Consider the following 18,775-nt stretch of genomic DNA (forward strand, 5'->3'; position numbering starts at 1 on the left):
ACATAAAAATCAGTAACATTGATCCGATATCGCCCACAAAGCTAAGAGGCCACTGGCACCGAATAATACCCATAAAGAACGCTATGGCTTTGTGCTGCGGCAAAGATTTCTCTGTATCAGGTACGCATCGCAAGAGCATATGAAACAAAAAAAAGTAAAATGTCTTCTTTTTCCGCCCTCATCTGACTAACCTTTCTTTGTTCTGCATGAGAAAAAGTTATCAAAATGTACTTTCAAAAAATGTATTATTATTTTATAATGGTTTTATATCCTACAACATATAATAAAATGATTAAAACCTCTTATAAATACTTAAACACTAATAGTATAATACAATTTTAAAAATTACCTTGGCAATACATAATTCAACTTGTTTTATTTAGGTTATTTCAAAATTTTAAATTTCTTTTAAGTTACCAGTTTTACATATGAAAACATATTTTTAACTAAAAAAGCATTTAATGGTCATGTAAGATTTTATTCTATTACTGTAGCTTTATATCTTGGAAAGTAACAAATAACCATGTTTTTTCTAACTTTCTCTATATCTTGGAAAGTAACAAATAACCATGTTTTTTCTAACTTTCTCTGACACTATAATTTTACCACTTGATTGAGTCCACGTTTTCAATCAGACCACTTTCTATGAACCAATGAATCAAATAAAAGTTACTTCTTTCAAAAGGGATAAACCGAACGGTAAAAAGAGATATGGTATAGCATAAATAAAGAACGACAATTGCCTCGTTATCAAATTTTACATTTGTATCTTTCTAAATCAGGAAAATCTTCATCTATGTTATGAATACTCTAAAAATAAATATATGAATTACAATAATATTATACCAACCCCAGGTCAAGCTTTATGATACAGAAAAGCTTTGTAACATTCAAAATCTCTAAATCATGTCAAGTCATTTTCTCTAACGTCCTTTAACTCCTTTCTTTTAAACCTCGATCAACTTCTCATTTTCTGTTATTTTTTATTTTTTGTTTTAAACCTGCAAATGACAAAGCTGTTTCTAACAGCTATCAAAAGATCATAATTTAGATCCAAACTTTATTGGATCATGTTTACAATTTGTCAATCAATTTTTAGTGATAAAGTTCAAGATACTACCATTTCTCTTGAATCTATAGTTCTTTCATCAAGTTCACTGTAAAACAAAATCATAGTTTTCTTTAAATGCATACCAAGATCAGTAAAAGCTTCCAAGATTGATTAATTTAGAGTTACTTGAACAAGTCAAAGGCCAATCAAAGTTCACAACCACAGTTTCTAGCAAAAGCATTGTTTAAATTCCATTCACATTCATTCATGGTACAGTCAAGATCAGTAGATTCAAAGTTAAAAGCTACCTGTCATTGATTTTTGGTATTTTACTTGGAGCCCTAATTCTACCACCTAGTAAAAAGCCTAACACAAATTTCACACAAAAAATGAGAAGATAAACAAAAAATATAGAATAAAAGCTGTAAATTAAAAGATTAAACCAGATAATTCCACAAAAATAAAACCAGGTGTTCAAAATTAAAAAACCTGTTTACAAAAGCTTATAATCACATTAGTTTCAGGAGAAGCGGGTGAAAGGGAAAAAGCAAATGGACGTACTTCTTGAAATACTATCTTTATGGATTTTATAACTGAATATGTAGATCTTGGAGAACCACAACCATTGACAAAAATACGTACAAAACTCAAAAAAACAATGTTGGATGTGAAAATAAGGAAAGAGAATAAGAGACGGAACAAAAAGAGAAAATTGATGGAAATTTTTACCTCCGGAAATGAGGAAAATGAAGATGATGAGTTTGGCGTAGTTCGTATGGTAGGGGAGACATAATTTACACAACTGAAGAGTGAAGAGCACTGGGGATCGAAGCTTAGCATAGTGTTTCAAACACGACTCCTAAAGATCTTCTTTTGACCCAACTAATCTCTAGGTAATTGATGAGAAACTACAAACCAAAAAAATCAGTAAATTGAGCAATCGCTAGGTCATTAATAAGAAACAACTAACAAAGAAAAACACTTGAAGATGAACAAACTCTGGGCGGATCAAGGTGGTTGCTTGTTTGACCTGCACTCAGTTTAGATCTCGCAACGATAGTGTGAGATCGCTAGTGAGAAAGAGACTGCCATCCTTTTTTGTTAGGGTTTTGAGAGAGTTAGAGGGGGTACGGAGGAGAACGACTGATGCGATGGGGAGCGTCTGATTCAATTTTGAAATGGCTTTAGGGTGTGTCTGTTTGCGAAAATGTATTCGTTTGTTGTTATCAGAAGATATTTGATTGAAGAAGTAATCAACAAACCATTTACATTCACCAGTGATCCGTGTGAGTAATAAACAGCCCATATACATTCATGAGCGATCCGCATACTTTCCCTTTTGCTTTAACACATCATGTATTAAAATATATTATTTTGTGCTAGTGTATCTCTTAATATGCAATGTACATCAAGTTCAAATAGTTGTATTTAAGACATTTATTATGTATGCTTTATAAGATAGTAAGATAATATATATATATATATATATATATATATATATATATATATATATATTATTGCAATAGAATATGTATATCTATTACATTTATTAATAGATTTCTCTTGAATGTTTTTTACCTTGTATCTTTTCCTTGTTTAAATCTGTTTTTTTTAATATTTGTGTTTTAGGTTATTATAAAATCCAATTTTCTTTAATACATAAAATCGTTAAATTTATGTTCATCTTATTTTACTAATGAACCACTTTAAATTGACAAAGAGAGTATTAATGAGCTCGTGTGTCATTGTTTTCTTTTTTTATCTCCACGACACTAAATATATGTGGTGTCCAATGCATAAAAAAACATTTTTTCCATTAAAATTAAGTCATCATTTGCATACAATATGACATACACAGTTTTCTATGTGGATCTACTAAATGTTTTACACTCTATGGAAACTATTGTGCATGAATTTATGTAAGGTTGTTGAGCTCAAAATGACACCATATGTTTGAATAATTTCCTGAGTCTCAACTTTTAAAACCCTATTTATAAGGCCAATTTTGTCATGTTCGTGTATTGTCAAACATTTATTGTGTAATGTATACATTACGCATATCATACGTGTTGTTCACTGAACATACGTAATAAATGAAAAGTTTTTAATCTAAAATTTGAAGTTTTTTTTATTTTTATGTAATTTTATATATTTATAAACTAATAGCTATTTTTATAGGATATTTTTATACAAATAAAAGTTACAAGTTACCAACTAATTTTGTTTAGAATAACCGCTTTATAATAAAAGTTAATAAAATAGGTATTTAGGTGTATCTCACTTCAAAATAAATAAAAGAAATTGGTTATTTTTTTTATACCCAAAATGTACTATATTCAAGGGAAGGAAAGAAATAGGTTGCATTGAATGCCCGGGGTGGCTAGTGGCCTGAAGCAAATCACATTTTAAAACCATAATTTCGCCATTAATTAAGCAAACCTTCGCAGATGAAGGTTTCATGTCCGAACCGTTTGTTTGACTCCTTCCTTTACGTTTCACAATCGCATTTGCTATCAGATCGATGTTATTTCACTCTCTTTATTTGATGATCGATGATGAAAAAAAGATTGAGATTCAATTAAGGTCTGATCATACATACACAAAATGGCTACCGCTAGTACCGGTAGCAAACAGGCTAAGGAAGTGATCCGATTGGAGCGTGAAGCTGTAATTCCAGTTTTGAAGCCTAAGCTCATCATGACTTTGGCCAACCTCATTGGTAATTATATATTTTTCTTCAATATATATAATATATTTTCGCTCATTGTTTTCAATATATATTCGATTTATTTTTCAACGAACGGAACCTCTTATCTTATTCTAGTTGTAATCCTTGCAAAAATTAGGATCTGTTGCAATGTCGATGTATCCGCACATTTGTTTTGTTTTGTTTTTTTGGCTCACATACTCGCTTCCTGTTATAAATTTTGGATTATGATCACTTACGTTTATCTGAAATTTCTTCTCCTGTAGGAAATTTAGACAACCAAAGAATGGCAACGTGTAAATTGACTTTCACATTCATGTGTTGGTTTTTATGTGTAACCAGTTCATTCCATGAAAAATATATATTAAAGATATATTGATTGATTTTCGATATAAAACATGCTACTTTACAAATGAAAATTAAGTAACTGGGTTCTGTAGTAGATACAAATCATATTCTTTCGGTTTGTAGTATGTGTTGTAAAGTTTAATTAGAAGTTAATGATTTAGATGAAGTTTGATGAAATTATCAAATTTGACATAAAAGGTCAAAGTGTATTTATTAATTATTACCTGAATGGAGTGTCTGTTGAAATTCTTGATGCATTGCAGAACAGAGTTCTGACCGATCAGAATTCTTGAAGCTCTGCAAGAGAGTTGAGTACACGATTCGAGCATGGTATCTTCTTCAGTTTGAAGATCTTATGGTATTATCTTGATTCATTAACTTATTCCATCGTCTACATCTTGTTTTCCAATAATTCTTTCTAGCAGATTAATTGTATTTGATTTCCTTTGTTCTCTTGCAGCAACTATATGCACTCTTTGATCCAGACTATGGAGATCAGAAACTGCAGCAACAACATTTGTCCTCGGATGAGGTTGATGTTCTTGAACAAAACTTCCTGAACTACATGTTTAAGGTAGCACGTGCTTAACCATCTGTATTCATTTCATCATCATGTAGCATGGCGCATGCATCAATCTACCATGAACTATTATTTAAATTGGTTTTCCATGTTGGCTATATTTGAATTTGTTCCCTCTTTATGTTTTACACTTTGAAATACAAATTCATATGAATGTAGGTAATGGAAAAGAGTAATTTTAAGATTGCTACCGAGGAGGAGATTGCGGTTGCACAATCAGGGCAATATCGTCTAAATCTTCCCATCTCAGTGGATGAATCAAAGGTTATATATGCACTTGAATATGGTTATATAAATTAGGTGATATTATCATTCTGCTCCATTATATAAACATTTCTTCTTCTTTCTTAATATCCCCCTTTCTTACTGTAGCTTGATAAGAACCTGTTAAAGAGGTACTTTTCCGAGCATCCTAGAGAAAACCTTCCTGACTTTGCAGATAAGGTGTTTCTATTATATTTTCGATTGACACACATGTGGAAATTTAGTCATTTTGTTAATATAATAAAAATATTTTATTGTAGTATATAATTTTTCGACGTGGTATTGGAATTGATCGGACAACTGATTACTTTATAATGGAGAAGGTGGACATGCTCATTTCCCGTATATGGGGATGGATCATGAGAGTGACTAGGCAAGTTTTCTTTCAATCCTCACTTACTCATTAATTTAATCTCTAAAGTGTATAGGGAAGCAGCATCTTGTTCCATAATTTTGTAATTGTTTATACTAAATTATAAAGAGAAATTGTGCATTGTGCATTGTGCTTGCAGGCTAGAGAAGTTATTTCCTAAAAAAACAAGGGCAATAATTAGGAAAGTTATGAAGAAAGAGGATGAAACCAAAGATATAAAGAAAGAAGGTGAAAATAGTGATGAAGAATTTCAGGATGACTTGTATGTTGAGCGGATCCGTATTGAAAATTTGGATTTCAGGTTGTAAAATAAAAGTGATCTTTACATTAATAGCTGATAACAATATCTAACTGACACTAGAATGTACTTATTCAACCAGTTTACAGAATTTGGCAAGTAAGATTACAATCCAAGAACCTACATTTGACAGGATAATTGTGGTTTACAGGTATGATTCATATTTTTGTCAAGATTTCATACTTTGTTTTTTTTGTGGATGTAGAAAGATGTTGTTCATATGCAGGCTAGCAGGCAGTAAGGCAAAAAAGGAAAGAGGGATATATGTGAAACATTTAAAACAGATCCCAATGGCAGATATGGAAATAGTATTGGTGAGTTGGTTTTTCTTCATCCATGACTTTTTTTTTTGGAATTTAAGTTTGATTAATGAGATTCTTGTAATGTATTGTACAGCCTGAGAAGAAAAATCCAAGTCTAACACCTATGGACTGGGTCAAATTCCTTACCACTGCTGTACTTGGTCTGGTTAGTTGTTAATATTACCATGAAATTCAATTCCCTAAATTTCCTCTATATTAAAAATATTCAAATACCCTCTTCAAATTCCAATAGTTATTTCTAGAACATTCTGCAAACAAAACGCCCCCATTGGTTCCGTGGTGTTTATTTGAAGTGTTTTTTTTTTCAGGGAGCTGCCACTGGTTCAATCCAGACACCCGAAGCTGACTTTTGGGTCATTGTTGCTGTTGTGTCTTCAGTGATTGGATACTGTGCCAAAATATACTTTACGTGAGTCTTCTTTCTCTGATGAAATTCAAGTGGATAAGATTAACTTATATGTCTGTCTTCTTGTGACGGTGTTCTTGAAGTTGGTAATAAAAAGTAAAACCATCATATTGGTTCAATTGATTTGTTGATTTTACATTTTGTTGGATGTATGTGGTTTTAGTTTACCAATATTATACAATTGAAATGTAGGTTTCAGGCAAATATGGAAATGTATCAGAACTTAATTACACAATTCATGTATGACAAACAACTGGATAGTGGAAAAGGAACTCTTCTTCATTTGTGTGATGATGTGATTCAACAAGAAGTAAGTTTGGTATCTTACTTATTAAGACATTGTACTTTAAATTTTTATCCAAGTTATAACATGGTATTTATGGTCATTTTTTATTAAGACTTTATGATTTGAAAAATCTACCCTATTATAGTATTAAAGATTGTTTTGTATTTGGATGACACTGCTATAATTAAGCAGTTTTTTCAAAGTAGAATGTTGTAATAGGAAGAAGTGAAAGTAAGATGCTATAACAAACAAATTACGGAAGTATGTTGCTATTTCTTGCATTTGATCCTTTGTTTTCTTTTTTCATGATCTTTGGTATTCTACGGTAGTGATAAAAAAAAGTCCTTAAATGGCCTAACACCATGTCCTAATTGGTAACTAACAAAATCAAATAACCATTTCAGGTAAAAGAGGTGATCATTTCTTTTTTTATATTGATGGAACAGGGCAAAGCAACTTTAAAGGTATTAATTACTATTGCTCCTTGTGATTAATATGAAGCCAATGAACAAATTTGCACAATTTTATAGTAAAATGGTCATTTGTCATGTTACCTTACAGGAACTTGACAAAAAATGTGAGGAACTAATAAATGACGAGTTTGGTGAGAGATGCAACTTTGATGTGGATGATGCTGTCCAAAAATTAGAAAAGCTGGGTATTATTGCTAAGGTGAGTTTGCACCTCTGTTTTTCTCTTTCTTAGATCACTTCATTAGAATATCTTCCCATTCTTGAAATATCTCCTATTTTCATTCATTTGGATTTACGATATTGATAGCATTATTTTGCTTGAATGGTAGGGATATATGACTAAACATAATTAAGTAATCCTTAAAAAACTACTCCCCCTGCACCATTCACCAGTGATAAGAAAAAAATCTAAATGCATGCAATAATAGTCCAATAAAGACATTCCTATAATTATCTCTATAAGTGCTATCTCCCACACATTGGTGTCCTATAATGTATATAATCTCTTTATACTCCCTTGACTCTAGCTTTGAAAATGCAAATACATGCCAAATTTCAAAGTGAGGATAAATTTTGGTATCAACATTTGATGAATAAAGGTAAGCGATGCAATATGTAAATAATTGATGCAACCATGTTATGACAATGACTCATACAAATGAACATGTAACATCTCAACCCAAAGTGACCTCATAATTAGGGGTGTTCATCGGTTCGCATCCAATGTTTTTGGATAGAACCGATCAAATGGTATCATCCATTTCATGTCAAATTTTTCCAACAGATATAATTCAGGTGATTGTAATCGACCATATCCAACCAACCCAATTAAACACTTTTTATTGATTGGATTTTACAATTATTTATCCAATTTATCATATTGGATCTACCCACTGTCTATCCTATTTTTATGCAATTACAAACAACTAAAATACAATAGATCATTTAAATAGAAACCGTACACTTTAAAGTTCAACCACAATACCATAACAGTTCCAAAATAAAACATACACTTCAAAATTCAATCAAAATACCAACTGCCAAGTCACGAATCTTCAATATGCCCAAAGATGGTAACAGTTGTACAAAATTAAAGAGAAGCAATATTAGTATGTTACAATTCATAATGGAACATTCAAAAACATAAGTTTAAAAGTGAAATATGAAAGCTTTTTGTCACTTACCGGCTTCTAATGCTTCCACTTCTTCATTTTTTCCATAACCACCAAATGATGTTTTTTGATGAATCCAAGTGTGAGTATATTTGAGTGGACGATGTATATGCTTAGGAGATAAACAAGTCCTATATGAATCAATGAAACGTCCACCAGTAGAAAATGCAAACTCCAATGCAACAGACAATATAAGTATATTAAACATATATTGTGATATCATGAATGAATCCTAAACCTTTTAGTATTATTTTTCAACAAATTGAGTAATCTAACCCTTATAAATGACCAATTTTTTTTTATTTTTTTTTTTTGAAAAATAACCACATTCTCCGGAACACCTTGTTCCAGAGAGCTCTTCGGAATTCCGGAGTACGGTTCCGGAATACAGTTTCCTAGGGTTTATTATTATTATTATTATTATTATTATTATTATTATTATTATTTTATTTTTTTTAATTTTTTAACGTGTAACATGTGGTTTTTCTTTTAAGGTGGTTTTTCTTTTAACGTAAGTTTTGCTTTTATAAAAGAGTAAATAACTGAAATCGTCACTGTGGTTTGGTCAAAATTACGAGTTTGGTCCCTAACGTTTTTTTTGCACTCGGACCATCCCTCTAGTTTGTTTTTGTTTCGGTTATGGTCCCTGACAAACATGAAAAGACAAGTTTACCCTTACTATATTTTTTCCCACATTTTAAATAACCAGTAAATACTTATTTATAATTAAAAAAATTAAAAAATCATTGGGTCCCACCACCCTTTCCTAACTCCTACCCCCACTCATCTTTTTCCTTTTCCTTATATTCTTCCCCAGGCCTCCATTGTCGGCGACCACCAATTCACAGACCACCGTAGTCGGAAATCAGTGGAGCACCCCGACCTTTCTACTTTGTCCCTTCTTGTTCTATGTAGTTGCTCACCACCATGTCTTTACTGAAATCCTGAGCACTAAAATCTCCTTTATCAACTCCAGCAAAAAATCTAGAGAAATCAAACCTAATGCAATCCAAAAAAAATCAACCTGATCAAAACTTGATGCAACCATCTAGACAAATCAAATGCATAAAAATCCTCGATCTTACCTGAAACTAAACCCACTAAACCTGACCGCCACCGCCACCTCTAAAATCGAACCACCACCGGTAACAAAGAAAAAAGACGGTGAGAAAGAGAGAGAGATAACAGAGAGCAACGACGTGAAAGAGAGATAATTTCAGAAAACATTCTGGTGGCGGCGGTGATTTCAATACGACGATAGTGCGGATCCGGTGACGATACCATTTGGCGCCGATCCAGTATTTCTAGTTGCGATCCAGCACTTCCGACGGCCTTCTGTTGGAGGCTGGTTGAGCTCCAGTCAGCTATGGTTTTCACGTGCTCAAGTGAGATTAGATAGAAATAGAGGTTTATAAGAGTTGAAGAAGTGAGGTGGGGGTACGACCCATTTTCTAATTTCTAGATGAAAGGATGGGGGTGTGAGGTAAAGGTGGAGCAGAACCGGAGAAGATGAAGGGATTGGGAGGTTTCCGGCGGCGATGGAGTAAAACCGATGGAGAAACAACCAAGTCGTCGGTTGTGGTGGGAGGTAAGTGGGGTCGTGAACTTTTGTGATGTAGTGATTTAGGGTAGAAGAGGAGGAGAGGGATAAGGGTGGGCCACACTTTTTTTCATTTTTCTTTCTGATTTATAAATAATAATAAGAATAATAAAACAATTTAAAAAGAAATTCATAAGGGTATTATTGTTAATTCTTGTCTAATAGGGACTAAAATCGCAATAAAATCAAATTATAAGGACGGTCCGAGTGCAAAATAAAAGTTAGGGACGAAACACGTAATTTTAACCAAACCACAGGGAGTATTTCAGTAATTTACTCTTTATAAAATGTTTAAGTTTTGCTTTTATAAAATGTTCAAGTCTTGCTTTTATAAAATGTATACATTTTTGTTTTATCAAATATAAAATGCAATTAAAATCAACAAACAACTAATAAATACATAAACTAAATAAAGGATGTGTATGTAGCTGGTATTACAAATACGATATTTAAATTATCTGTGTCCTTGTACCACCAAAAAATTTCTGCTAGTCGTTTTCGATAACCCAAAGCCCATGGACCGGTTTTACCCTCTACAGAAAATCGATTTCCCGGTCATCAACGCCTCCAAGAACCAACACAAAAACATCCTACAATTCCCTTTGTTGTCAATCTGTTGTGGTGTGTTTGTGACCTTTTCCAAGGTCATCTTGAAGCTCTCAAGTGGGATTGAATCAATTGGTTCGGTACCCCAGTAGTTGACTCCCAGTATCAGTTTGTAGATGCGAGTTGTCATACCTATTAACCAATCCTCATTTTCCGAACAGTAGCCGCCCTTCCAATGACTATCGTATACAGTCATTTTCAATGTCTTCAAATCCAAAGAACCCAAAAACCAATGAGCTTGTGGTATGTTGATTGGGATGTAAAGCTACAAAAAAGGTTAGAAATAATTAATTAATATATAGATACTCAGGTAATGTAATCTAAAAAAAATTATATTGTATCACACTCTGCCCAAGCTGGGTAAACGGATCCGTCATCCATGTCACTCCAGTCATATCTATCAATGTTGAAAGCTGACGACACCACCGTCCACCGAGCATCATCCGCTCTACGCTCTAGCAGCAATGAGATCCACATCATGATGTGCTGCCAATTAATGTTTTTGCAGTAAAGTAAGTATTATTATTATAAGCGTAGTATGTAATAATCAAATAATTATATTACTTACATCACATGACAACCATCCTTCATGACTATCCGCAGATAACTATGTCCAAAACTCAATCGTAGCAAAACCGGTCAAATAATTGTGAGCACACAATAGCGAACCATCATGTTCTTTATATACACTGTGTACGGTAGGATCTAGAAGATTGTCCAACGGTGTTGGTTGTTGCGGTGTAACACCTTTCCTCTTCATTTGTATCCATGAAGACTTGTACCATATGGACATAACTTTTTGGCGTTTAGAACGTCTAAGTTGTGCTTGCGCCGATGTTTTGTATTCATCCCGTGGAATCTCTTTTACATCCGACGATTGAATAACCGGAGGCGACTGCTCAGGGCCGACATTCAGCGGTTTTTCAGGTCCGACATTCAGCGGCTTTTCGGGGCTGCTTAAGACATAATCATGCTCCCATAACCCATTCTCATTGTAGTATCCTTGTACGGTTCAATAATATATACTTGTAAACGATGCAAAAACATAACAACCATAAACGATGAAATAATTAAAAATGTACCTCCATCCCCTTCGAGGTACCAACATCGTCTCCGGGAGTCTTATTGATAAGTTTTAGAACCATGGCTAAAGTAGCCTCTTGCTTTGCTAAACGCTCCTCCTGAGACCGCAACTTCTCGTGAAATTCACGGACCTCATTTTTCAATTGACCGACCTCGTTCTGCAAGTCACTAATAATTTGGTCATTATCAGTTGATGGATCAGCAGCCGACTGTGGTGATGGTGGCGGGTGAGATGGATCATCTATTTGTGCCTTCTTTTCTCGATGCTCATGGGTAGGGGAGTTTTTGGGTGATGGTGTTTGGAAAGGTGCCCTGTCAACTTCAGTGTCGGAAAAAATCAGGGCCATCAATCTACGCCGAGCTAACAAGCCACTATTCAACACGCGTCTCATTTTCTATCGGCTCCAACTTCGGTACGAGTCTATTGATGGGTTTTGAGCACTCTAACAACCTTAAGGTGCACATACAACCCTAAATGCTTTGGATCTATGTTTTCTCTAATTATACATGCAATTTGATTTTCCAAAGCATTATCCTAACTAGCATGCAAAACATGGGTACTTGTATAACAAAACTAGTTAGATGACATACCTTTCATTGTAGCTTGATTCCTTGGACCTTTAAGAGCCTAGCACCCCAAATGTGATGCCTCAAATGTTTCACACAACACCACCAACAATGGAGGACTTGAGAGAGAATTACTTGCACACAAAATCGGTTATGCTCTTCCAAATATCATCTAGGTGCCGATTTCATGTGCTAAGGGGCTTCTTATATAGTGTGGCAAGGATTAGGGTTACATCCATGTAAAACCTAATATGCATGAACTTTCATCTTACTTAGGCTCCATGGGTTAAAACATCCATGGACTACCATGTTGGTTTAGCCCAACCTAAATAACCATAGGCCCACACTATAAGAATCATTGATTTACCAAATCAACCCCTTACATTTAATTAGTCTCTTTTGATCACTAAATTAATTCCAAATTAATTCTTGATCAATACTAATTAGATAATATAATTTCATATTAATATATTAGAACTTATAATATATTAATAAATCATAAATAGCCTCTTCTCAAAAGTTCTTCCTTACAAATGTTCTGGTGACATGCAACCCAAATGGACCATGCAACTCTCGGGTCAAGTACATACCAAATATAGTTATGGAGTTAGACACCTTATCCAACAGTCTCCCACATGGATAAATCTAATAACTTTCGTTTCAAGTATGACCTCAAACACCGACTGGCAATCGTAGCTCTTAAAAGCCTCTGTCGAACCGTGACGCGCCATTTTAGATAAGTGATCATATAATCCTCTGTTCTCAAGATATCATCCAGACAAATACATGGAACAATGTCATACTTATTGTCCAGCAGTTTGTTTCCTGATTTCCGATTTGTTTGACATAGAACTTAATCGAACACATCAATTGAGTTCTGACCGGGCCCGACACATAAGTCAAAACAAAAGCATCGAGGGGCCCAAGATATCGCTTTTAATCCTCCAAGGACTAAAAGGAACAAATAAACTTCGACCGTATATGCTTGTACTAACTACTTGTTAAATCATACACAATAGTGTGTTTTATAACATCAAGTTACTAATGCGGTTTCGCACTATAAATGTACCACCAACTCATAGTCAATAACTCATATATCTTGGTTTGAATACTTATATGGTATTATCGTCTCACGATCACTCGAGATAAATTCCATGAAGTGATACAAGTGAGCGTGGGTTTAATCCAATACTCAGACCTTATGAGCACTCATGAATGTTGTAGCAAACATTGCTATGTCTAATACATTTCAAACAATCTACAAGCCAAATTCATGACAGTCTTGCTTCAATACCTACTTTCAAAGTATGATCGACTTTGGACAGTTTGAATAATATAATTATTCTGGAAGTCAAAACATGCAAAATGAAACAATAGTAAATGATTGACACAAGATACTAACATTACTTATAAATAAAGAACACCTTTTATTTAATCATCAAATGTCAATTACATTTCAACTATTACAAGTTTCAAAACTATCTAATCATTAAAACTAATATCGTCCTTCAGCCCGCTGAGCCTCGCATGCTGTAAGTGCTTATCCCTACTCAGTCCCTTCGTGAGGGGATCTGCTGGGTTCTCCTCTGACGATACCCTCTTTGCTACGAGGAGTCCTTCTTCTATCCGATGTCTTATGAAGTGATATTTTCTATCGATGTGTCTGGATCTGCCATGATCCCTTGGTTCCTTGGATAAGGCAACCTCACTTTCACTGTCACAGAAAATCTCCATAGGCTCTTTTATATCTGGTATAATTCCAAGATCTCCAATGAAGTTCTTCAGCCATATCGCTGCCTCGCTTGCTGCTATGTACTCTGATTCGCACGTTGAATCAGCTATTGTCTCCTGCTTGGAACTTTTCCAAGTTATTGCTCCTCCATTCAGGGTAAATACCCAGACCGACTGAGAGCGGAAATTATCTCTGTCAGTCTGAAAATTGGCGTCACTATACCCCACCACTCTCAAGTCATCACTCCCACCGAGGGTAAGGACCCAGTCCTTAGTCCTCCGCAGGTACTTGAGAATGTTCTTTACCGCAGTCCAGTGAGCCTTACCAGGATTCCTTTGATATCTGCTGACCATGCTCAAAGCAAAGGCCACATCAGGGCGAGTACAAGTCATAGCATACATAATCGAACCAACTGCGGAAGCATATGGTATATGACATATTTCTGCTATCTCAGCCTCTGTACTCGGACTCTGAGTTTTACTCAGTTTGGCATTGCTCTGGATCGGTAAGTCACCTTTCTTGGAATCCATCATGTTGAATATTTTCAACACCTTTTCCAAGTAGGTACTTTGACTAAGTCCAATTAGTCTCTTACTCATGTCTCTCAATATCCTTATCCCTAGGATGTAAGCAACTTCTCCAAGGTCCTTCATAGCGAAACACTTCCCAAGCCAGGACTTAACTTCCTGCAAGGTTGGAATGTCATTTCCTATGAGTAGTATGTCATCCACATACAACACCAAAAAGCTAACTGTACTCCCACTAGTCTTGACATATACACATGACTCATCCTCTCTTCTCGAAAAGCCAAACTCTTTGACTTTCTCATCGAAACAAAGATTCGATCTGCGAGATGCTTGTTTCAATCCATAAATGGATTTCTCAAGATTGCACACTCTATTAGGGTACTTTGCATTGACAAAACCCTCTGGCTGACTCATGTAAACATCCTCAGCCAACTTTCCATTAAGGAAAGCGGTTTTGACATCCATTTGCCATATTTCATAGTCATGAAATGCAGCTATGGCTAACAATACACAGGTGGAACACTAACTCTACTGGAGCGCCTCAGAGGTACGGACTCATCAACTGGAACAACATGAGTTTCCTTCTCAGGTTGATTGCTAGTGTTTGAGGTTCCTTCACCACTTGACTCTTGAAGCTCTTCAAGGTCAATTTTCCTCCCACTGTCTCCTTGGCCTATGAGCACTCTCTCGCGAAAGACTCATCTCCTCGCACCGAAGACAACATTGTCACTCGCTCTGTAGAAGAGATAACCAAATGATTTCTGTGGGTAGCCGATGAAAATACACCACTCACTATGAGGTTCGAGCTTGTCGTGAGTCTCACGCCTTACGAATGCCTCGCAACCTCAAACCTTGATGTGTGCTAACGATGGAACCTTCCATATCCACATCTCGTGAGGTGTTTTGGAAACCTTCTTAGTTGGGACTAGATTAAGGATATGGGCGGCAATCTCTAAGGCATACCCCCAGAATGAGATAGGTAACGAAGCTCGACTCATCATGGAACGAACCATGTCCAACAAGGTTCGATTGCGCCTCTCAGCCACACCATTAAGCTGTGGTGTCCTAGGTGGCGTCAATTGTGAAACAATCCCACATTCCTTAAGATAGTCTAGGAACTCGATACTAAGATACTCACCACCCCGATCGGATCGGAGCAACTTTATCTTCCTGCCTAGCTGATTCTTCACTTCTTGCTTAAACTCTTTGAATCTTTCAAAGGTTTTAGACTTATGTTTGATTAAGTAGACATAGCCATATCTACTGTAATTATCAGTAAAAGTCACATAGAAGCGGTTAGCATCCCTTGTGGCGGTTCTGAAGGTCCCACACACATCGCTGTGTATGAGATCCAACAAACCTTCACCCCTTTTACAAGTACCAGTGAAGGGTGACTTGGTCATCTTTCCAAGTAAACAAGATTCGCAAGTGTCATCCGACCTTAAGTCGAATGACTCCAAAACTCCAGCCTTCTGGAGTTGGCCTATGCGCTTCTTGCTGACATGTCCAAGACGACAATGCCACAAGCATGATTTATCCAATTCATTGGAAGAATCAATGTGCAACACATTATTTCCTAAGTTGTCTACAACCATCACAGTTTCATATACACCATTACAAGACAATGCTTTAAAATAAAAAACACCATTATAAAAAGCATTAATAGCACCAATTTCATTATCAAATGAAAAACTAAAACTTTGTTTGTACAAACCATGAAAGGAAATAACATTTCTCGCCATTTCAAACGAGTAGCAACAATTATTCAAATCTAATTCTAACCCACTACTCAGCAATAAAGAATAAACTCCAATCTTGGTCACAGGTGAAACCTTCCTATTCCCCATGATCAAGTTTATCTTCCCGTGCTCCACATCCTTACTTCATTTTAGTCCCTGTTGATTATGCGATTCAATAGATGATTCGGAAGTTGGTTCAACGATAGATGTAGCAAATCAGAACAAATGTGAATTCCACAACCTGTATCAAGGACCCAAGAACAAGAATGTGATGAGTTATTAGATAGAATAGTATACATACCTGCATGGGTGGCCTTAACCTTCCCATCTTTGACATCCTGCAAGTATTTGGGGCAGCTTCGCTTCCAGTGCCCTTTATCATGGCAGTAGAAACACTCTTCTTCCTTAGGAATGGAAGAGGGAGCAGCAAAACTAGCTTTGGTCCCACTTGAAGAGGATCCATCAAGAGACTTTCCCTTGCAGCACTTGCAAGGAGCCTTCCTCTTCTTCCCTTTCCCATGTCCAATTGCCAAGATAGGGGCAGTTTCTGTAGGAGTAGGAACAACCGATTTACCTTTGAGACTACTTTCAGCAGTCCTTAAAAGCCCTTGAAGTTTGCTAAGTGTGACCTCCTCCTTGTTCATATGATTGGTCATGCGGAACTGATCATAACATGGAGGTAAGGAGTGTAGAATGATATCTATAGCCAGCTCCTCATCGAAGTCCACATTCAATTTTAGGAAACGGTCCACAAACCTTTGCATTTTCTACAAGTGGGCCGTGATGGATTCACCATCCTTCATCTTTGTTGTTATCATGGATGTGATGATTTCATACCTCTCTTGACGATCACTCTGATGGTATCTTTCCATCAGGTCTTGGTGCATCTCAAAAGGGTAGAAGTCCTCATAGGACTTTTGGAGTTCAGCTGACATAGTGGCAAGCATGATACAAGCTACCTTGGTGGCATCCTTCTCATGTTCCCTAAACTCAGCAATCTCCTGAGGAGTAGCAGAAAACTCATTGATTTCCTTAAGCTCCTTGTCAAGGACATATTCCTTGTCCTCATAGCGAGTGACCATCCTGATGTTCCTAATCCAGTCATTGAAATTAGTGTCATCAAAGATGACTCTCCCACACAAGTTCATGAGAGAGAAGGAGATAGTAGGATTTGAGCTAGAAGCAGTGTTGGAAGACATCTGAAAAGAAAGAAAAACAAAGTTTAGATTAGATAAGAGTCCTTAATATAACACCCAAATGAAATATTAAGGTTAGGACCAAACACAATATTTTACAATTTGGAAGAGGGATGTCGTAATCCAACTTGCAAAATATTTGAAGGTAGGTAAATGACGATTTACCAATTTCCACCATGAAAAACAAAATTGATTATTAAGTTTTTAATTGGATTGAAATTTCTAGATTCCTTTGAGCTTCATTGAACTTTTCAATGGCATGTTTAAATATCGATTATGCCCTTCAAATTTGTGACTGGGATACCGAGGATCATAAACAAGGTGTGAATAACCATGCAAATTAACCTGGTACACTTGATGTCATTTATCATCTAATCGATGTGCCGATTAACCACACACGCTCCACCGATCTATGATAAACACCAAGCTACACTTTGCCACCCTTACTAGTCCAAGTTAGTGTGCCAGTTAACCACACACGCTCCCCTAACGACTTGGCAATGTGCAAAGTGCAATTTCATGGATTAGCATCAAATTCACATTTTTCCTAAAGTAACTAAGATTGGAAATTTAATAAAAGTTTTGTTACATTATAATTATCATTATACTTTCAAAGAGAATTAATGTCATATCCTACCCGTTCGGCTAACGACCCTCGACTAGTCAAGGAAGCGGTGGGTGAGAGTGGACACCCATTAAACCACCATTTCATAGGCAGTAACCTTATACCCCTTATAGACTAGCTTCGTGAATGAGGCCTACTAACGGTAAGAATGACTTGTCTTATATATATATATATATATATATATATATATATATATATATATATATATATATATAAATATTAAACCTATAACATTATAATAGTATAAGGTTTGAATTTTAACTTTTAAAATTCTAAGGTTTGGAATTAAAGTATTCATAATTGTAACTTTACAAATTCCAAAACTTGAGGGCAAGTTTTGAAACTATTCAAAACCTTTCATTTCCATAAGTTATGAGTTTAATGACCTTTTAAAGAAAATACTTTTGGCTTTCCATAACTTGAGGACAAGTTATGGAGTCCATTAAAACCATTTAGATCATTATTTTAATTAACACAATAATCAAATAATACATTCATGATCTAGTTAAACTCATAAGAACAAGATAATTCATATCATCAATATTCAAGAAATTAGCCTAATCATATAAACTAATACAAATCTTGAAATTATGACAATTATCTTTTAATTGGACAATCATGATCATTACCTTATGAAAAAAAAAAGATTTCATGGTTCAAAAAACAGTTTGGGTAATGATCTTAATCCAATTTCTGGCCAAAACTCGAAATTCTGCACACAGGGGCACCAACTCGGCGAGTACGTGAACTGGACTCATCGCGTTGGTCTATTTCTGAGTGGACTCGGCAAGTCACCCAGTGGACTCGGCGAGTTCACCT

General features: G+C 35.3%; 1 protein-coding gene and 1 long non-coding RNA gene across 5 annotated transcripts in view; one reads left to right on the top strand and one right to left on the bottom strand.

Annotated features, from left to right (window-relative positions):
* Positions 1 to 850: 850 nt before the first annotated feature.
* Positions 851 to 2,401, bottom strand: LOC145167286 (uncharacterized). The gene is made up of 2 exons (XR_013741031.1): positions 2,050 to 2,401; positions 851 to 1,959 (listed from the first exon to the last, which is right to left on the bottom strand). It is a non-coding gene; the product is annotated as an uncharacterized LOC145167286 (long non-coding RNA).
* A 1,078-nt stretch (positions 2,402 to 3,479) lies between these two features.
* Positions 3,480 to 18,775, top strand: part of LOC145163006 (uncharacterized) — a 38,214-nt gene continuing 22,918 nt past the window's right edge. For 3 of the 4 annotated variants that reach the window (XM_079081944.1, XM_079081945.1, XM_079081946.1), the window contains exons 1-14: positions 3,480 to 3,770; positions 4,370 to 4,464; positions 4,567 to 4,680; positions 4,846 to 4,950; positions 5,059 to 5,130; positions 5,211 to 5,323; positions 5,463 to 5,624; positions 5,704 to 5,772; positions 5,848 to 5,935; positions 6,018 to 6,089; positions 6,253 to 6,353; positions 6,543 to 6,660; positions 7,041 to 7,100; positions 7,198 to 7,308. In XM_079081944.1, the coding sequence (XP_078938070.1) occupies positions 3,656 to 3,770; positions 4,370 to 4,464; positions 4,567 to 4,680; positions 4,846 to 4,950; positions 5,059 to 5,130; positions 5,211 to 5,323; positions 5,463 to 5,624; positions 5,704 to 5,772; positions 5,848 to 5,935; positions 6,018 to 6,089; positions 6,253 to 6,353; positions 6,543 to 6,660; positions 7,041 to 7,100; positions 7,198 to 7,308 (1,395 nt within the window). In that variant the 5' untranslated portion in view covers positions 3,480 to 3,655. The remainder of the gene's footprint in view (positions 3,771 to 4,369; positions 4,465 to 4,566; positions 4,681 to 4,845; positions 4,951 to 5,058; positions 5,131 to 5,210; positions 5,324 to 5,462; positions 5,625 to 5,703; positions 5,773 to 5,847; positions 5,936 to 6,017; positions 6,090 to 6,252; positions 6,354 to 6,542; positions 6,661 to 7,040; positions 7,101 to 7,197; positions 7,309 to 18,775) is intronic. The other variant, XM_079081947.1, reaches the window with a different exon arrangement.

This window comes from Lactuca virosa, chromosome 3, assembly GCF_052849685.1.
Source record: "Lactuca virosa cultivar CGN04683 chromosome 3, Lactuca_virosa_CGN04683_v6, whole genome shotgun sequence".
NCBI lineage: Eukaryota > Viridiplantae > Streptophyta > Magnoliopsida > Asterales > Asteraceae > Lactuca > Lactuca virosa.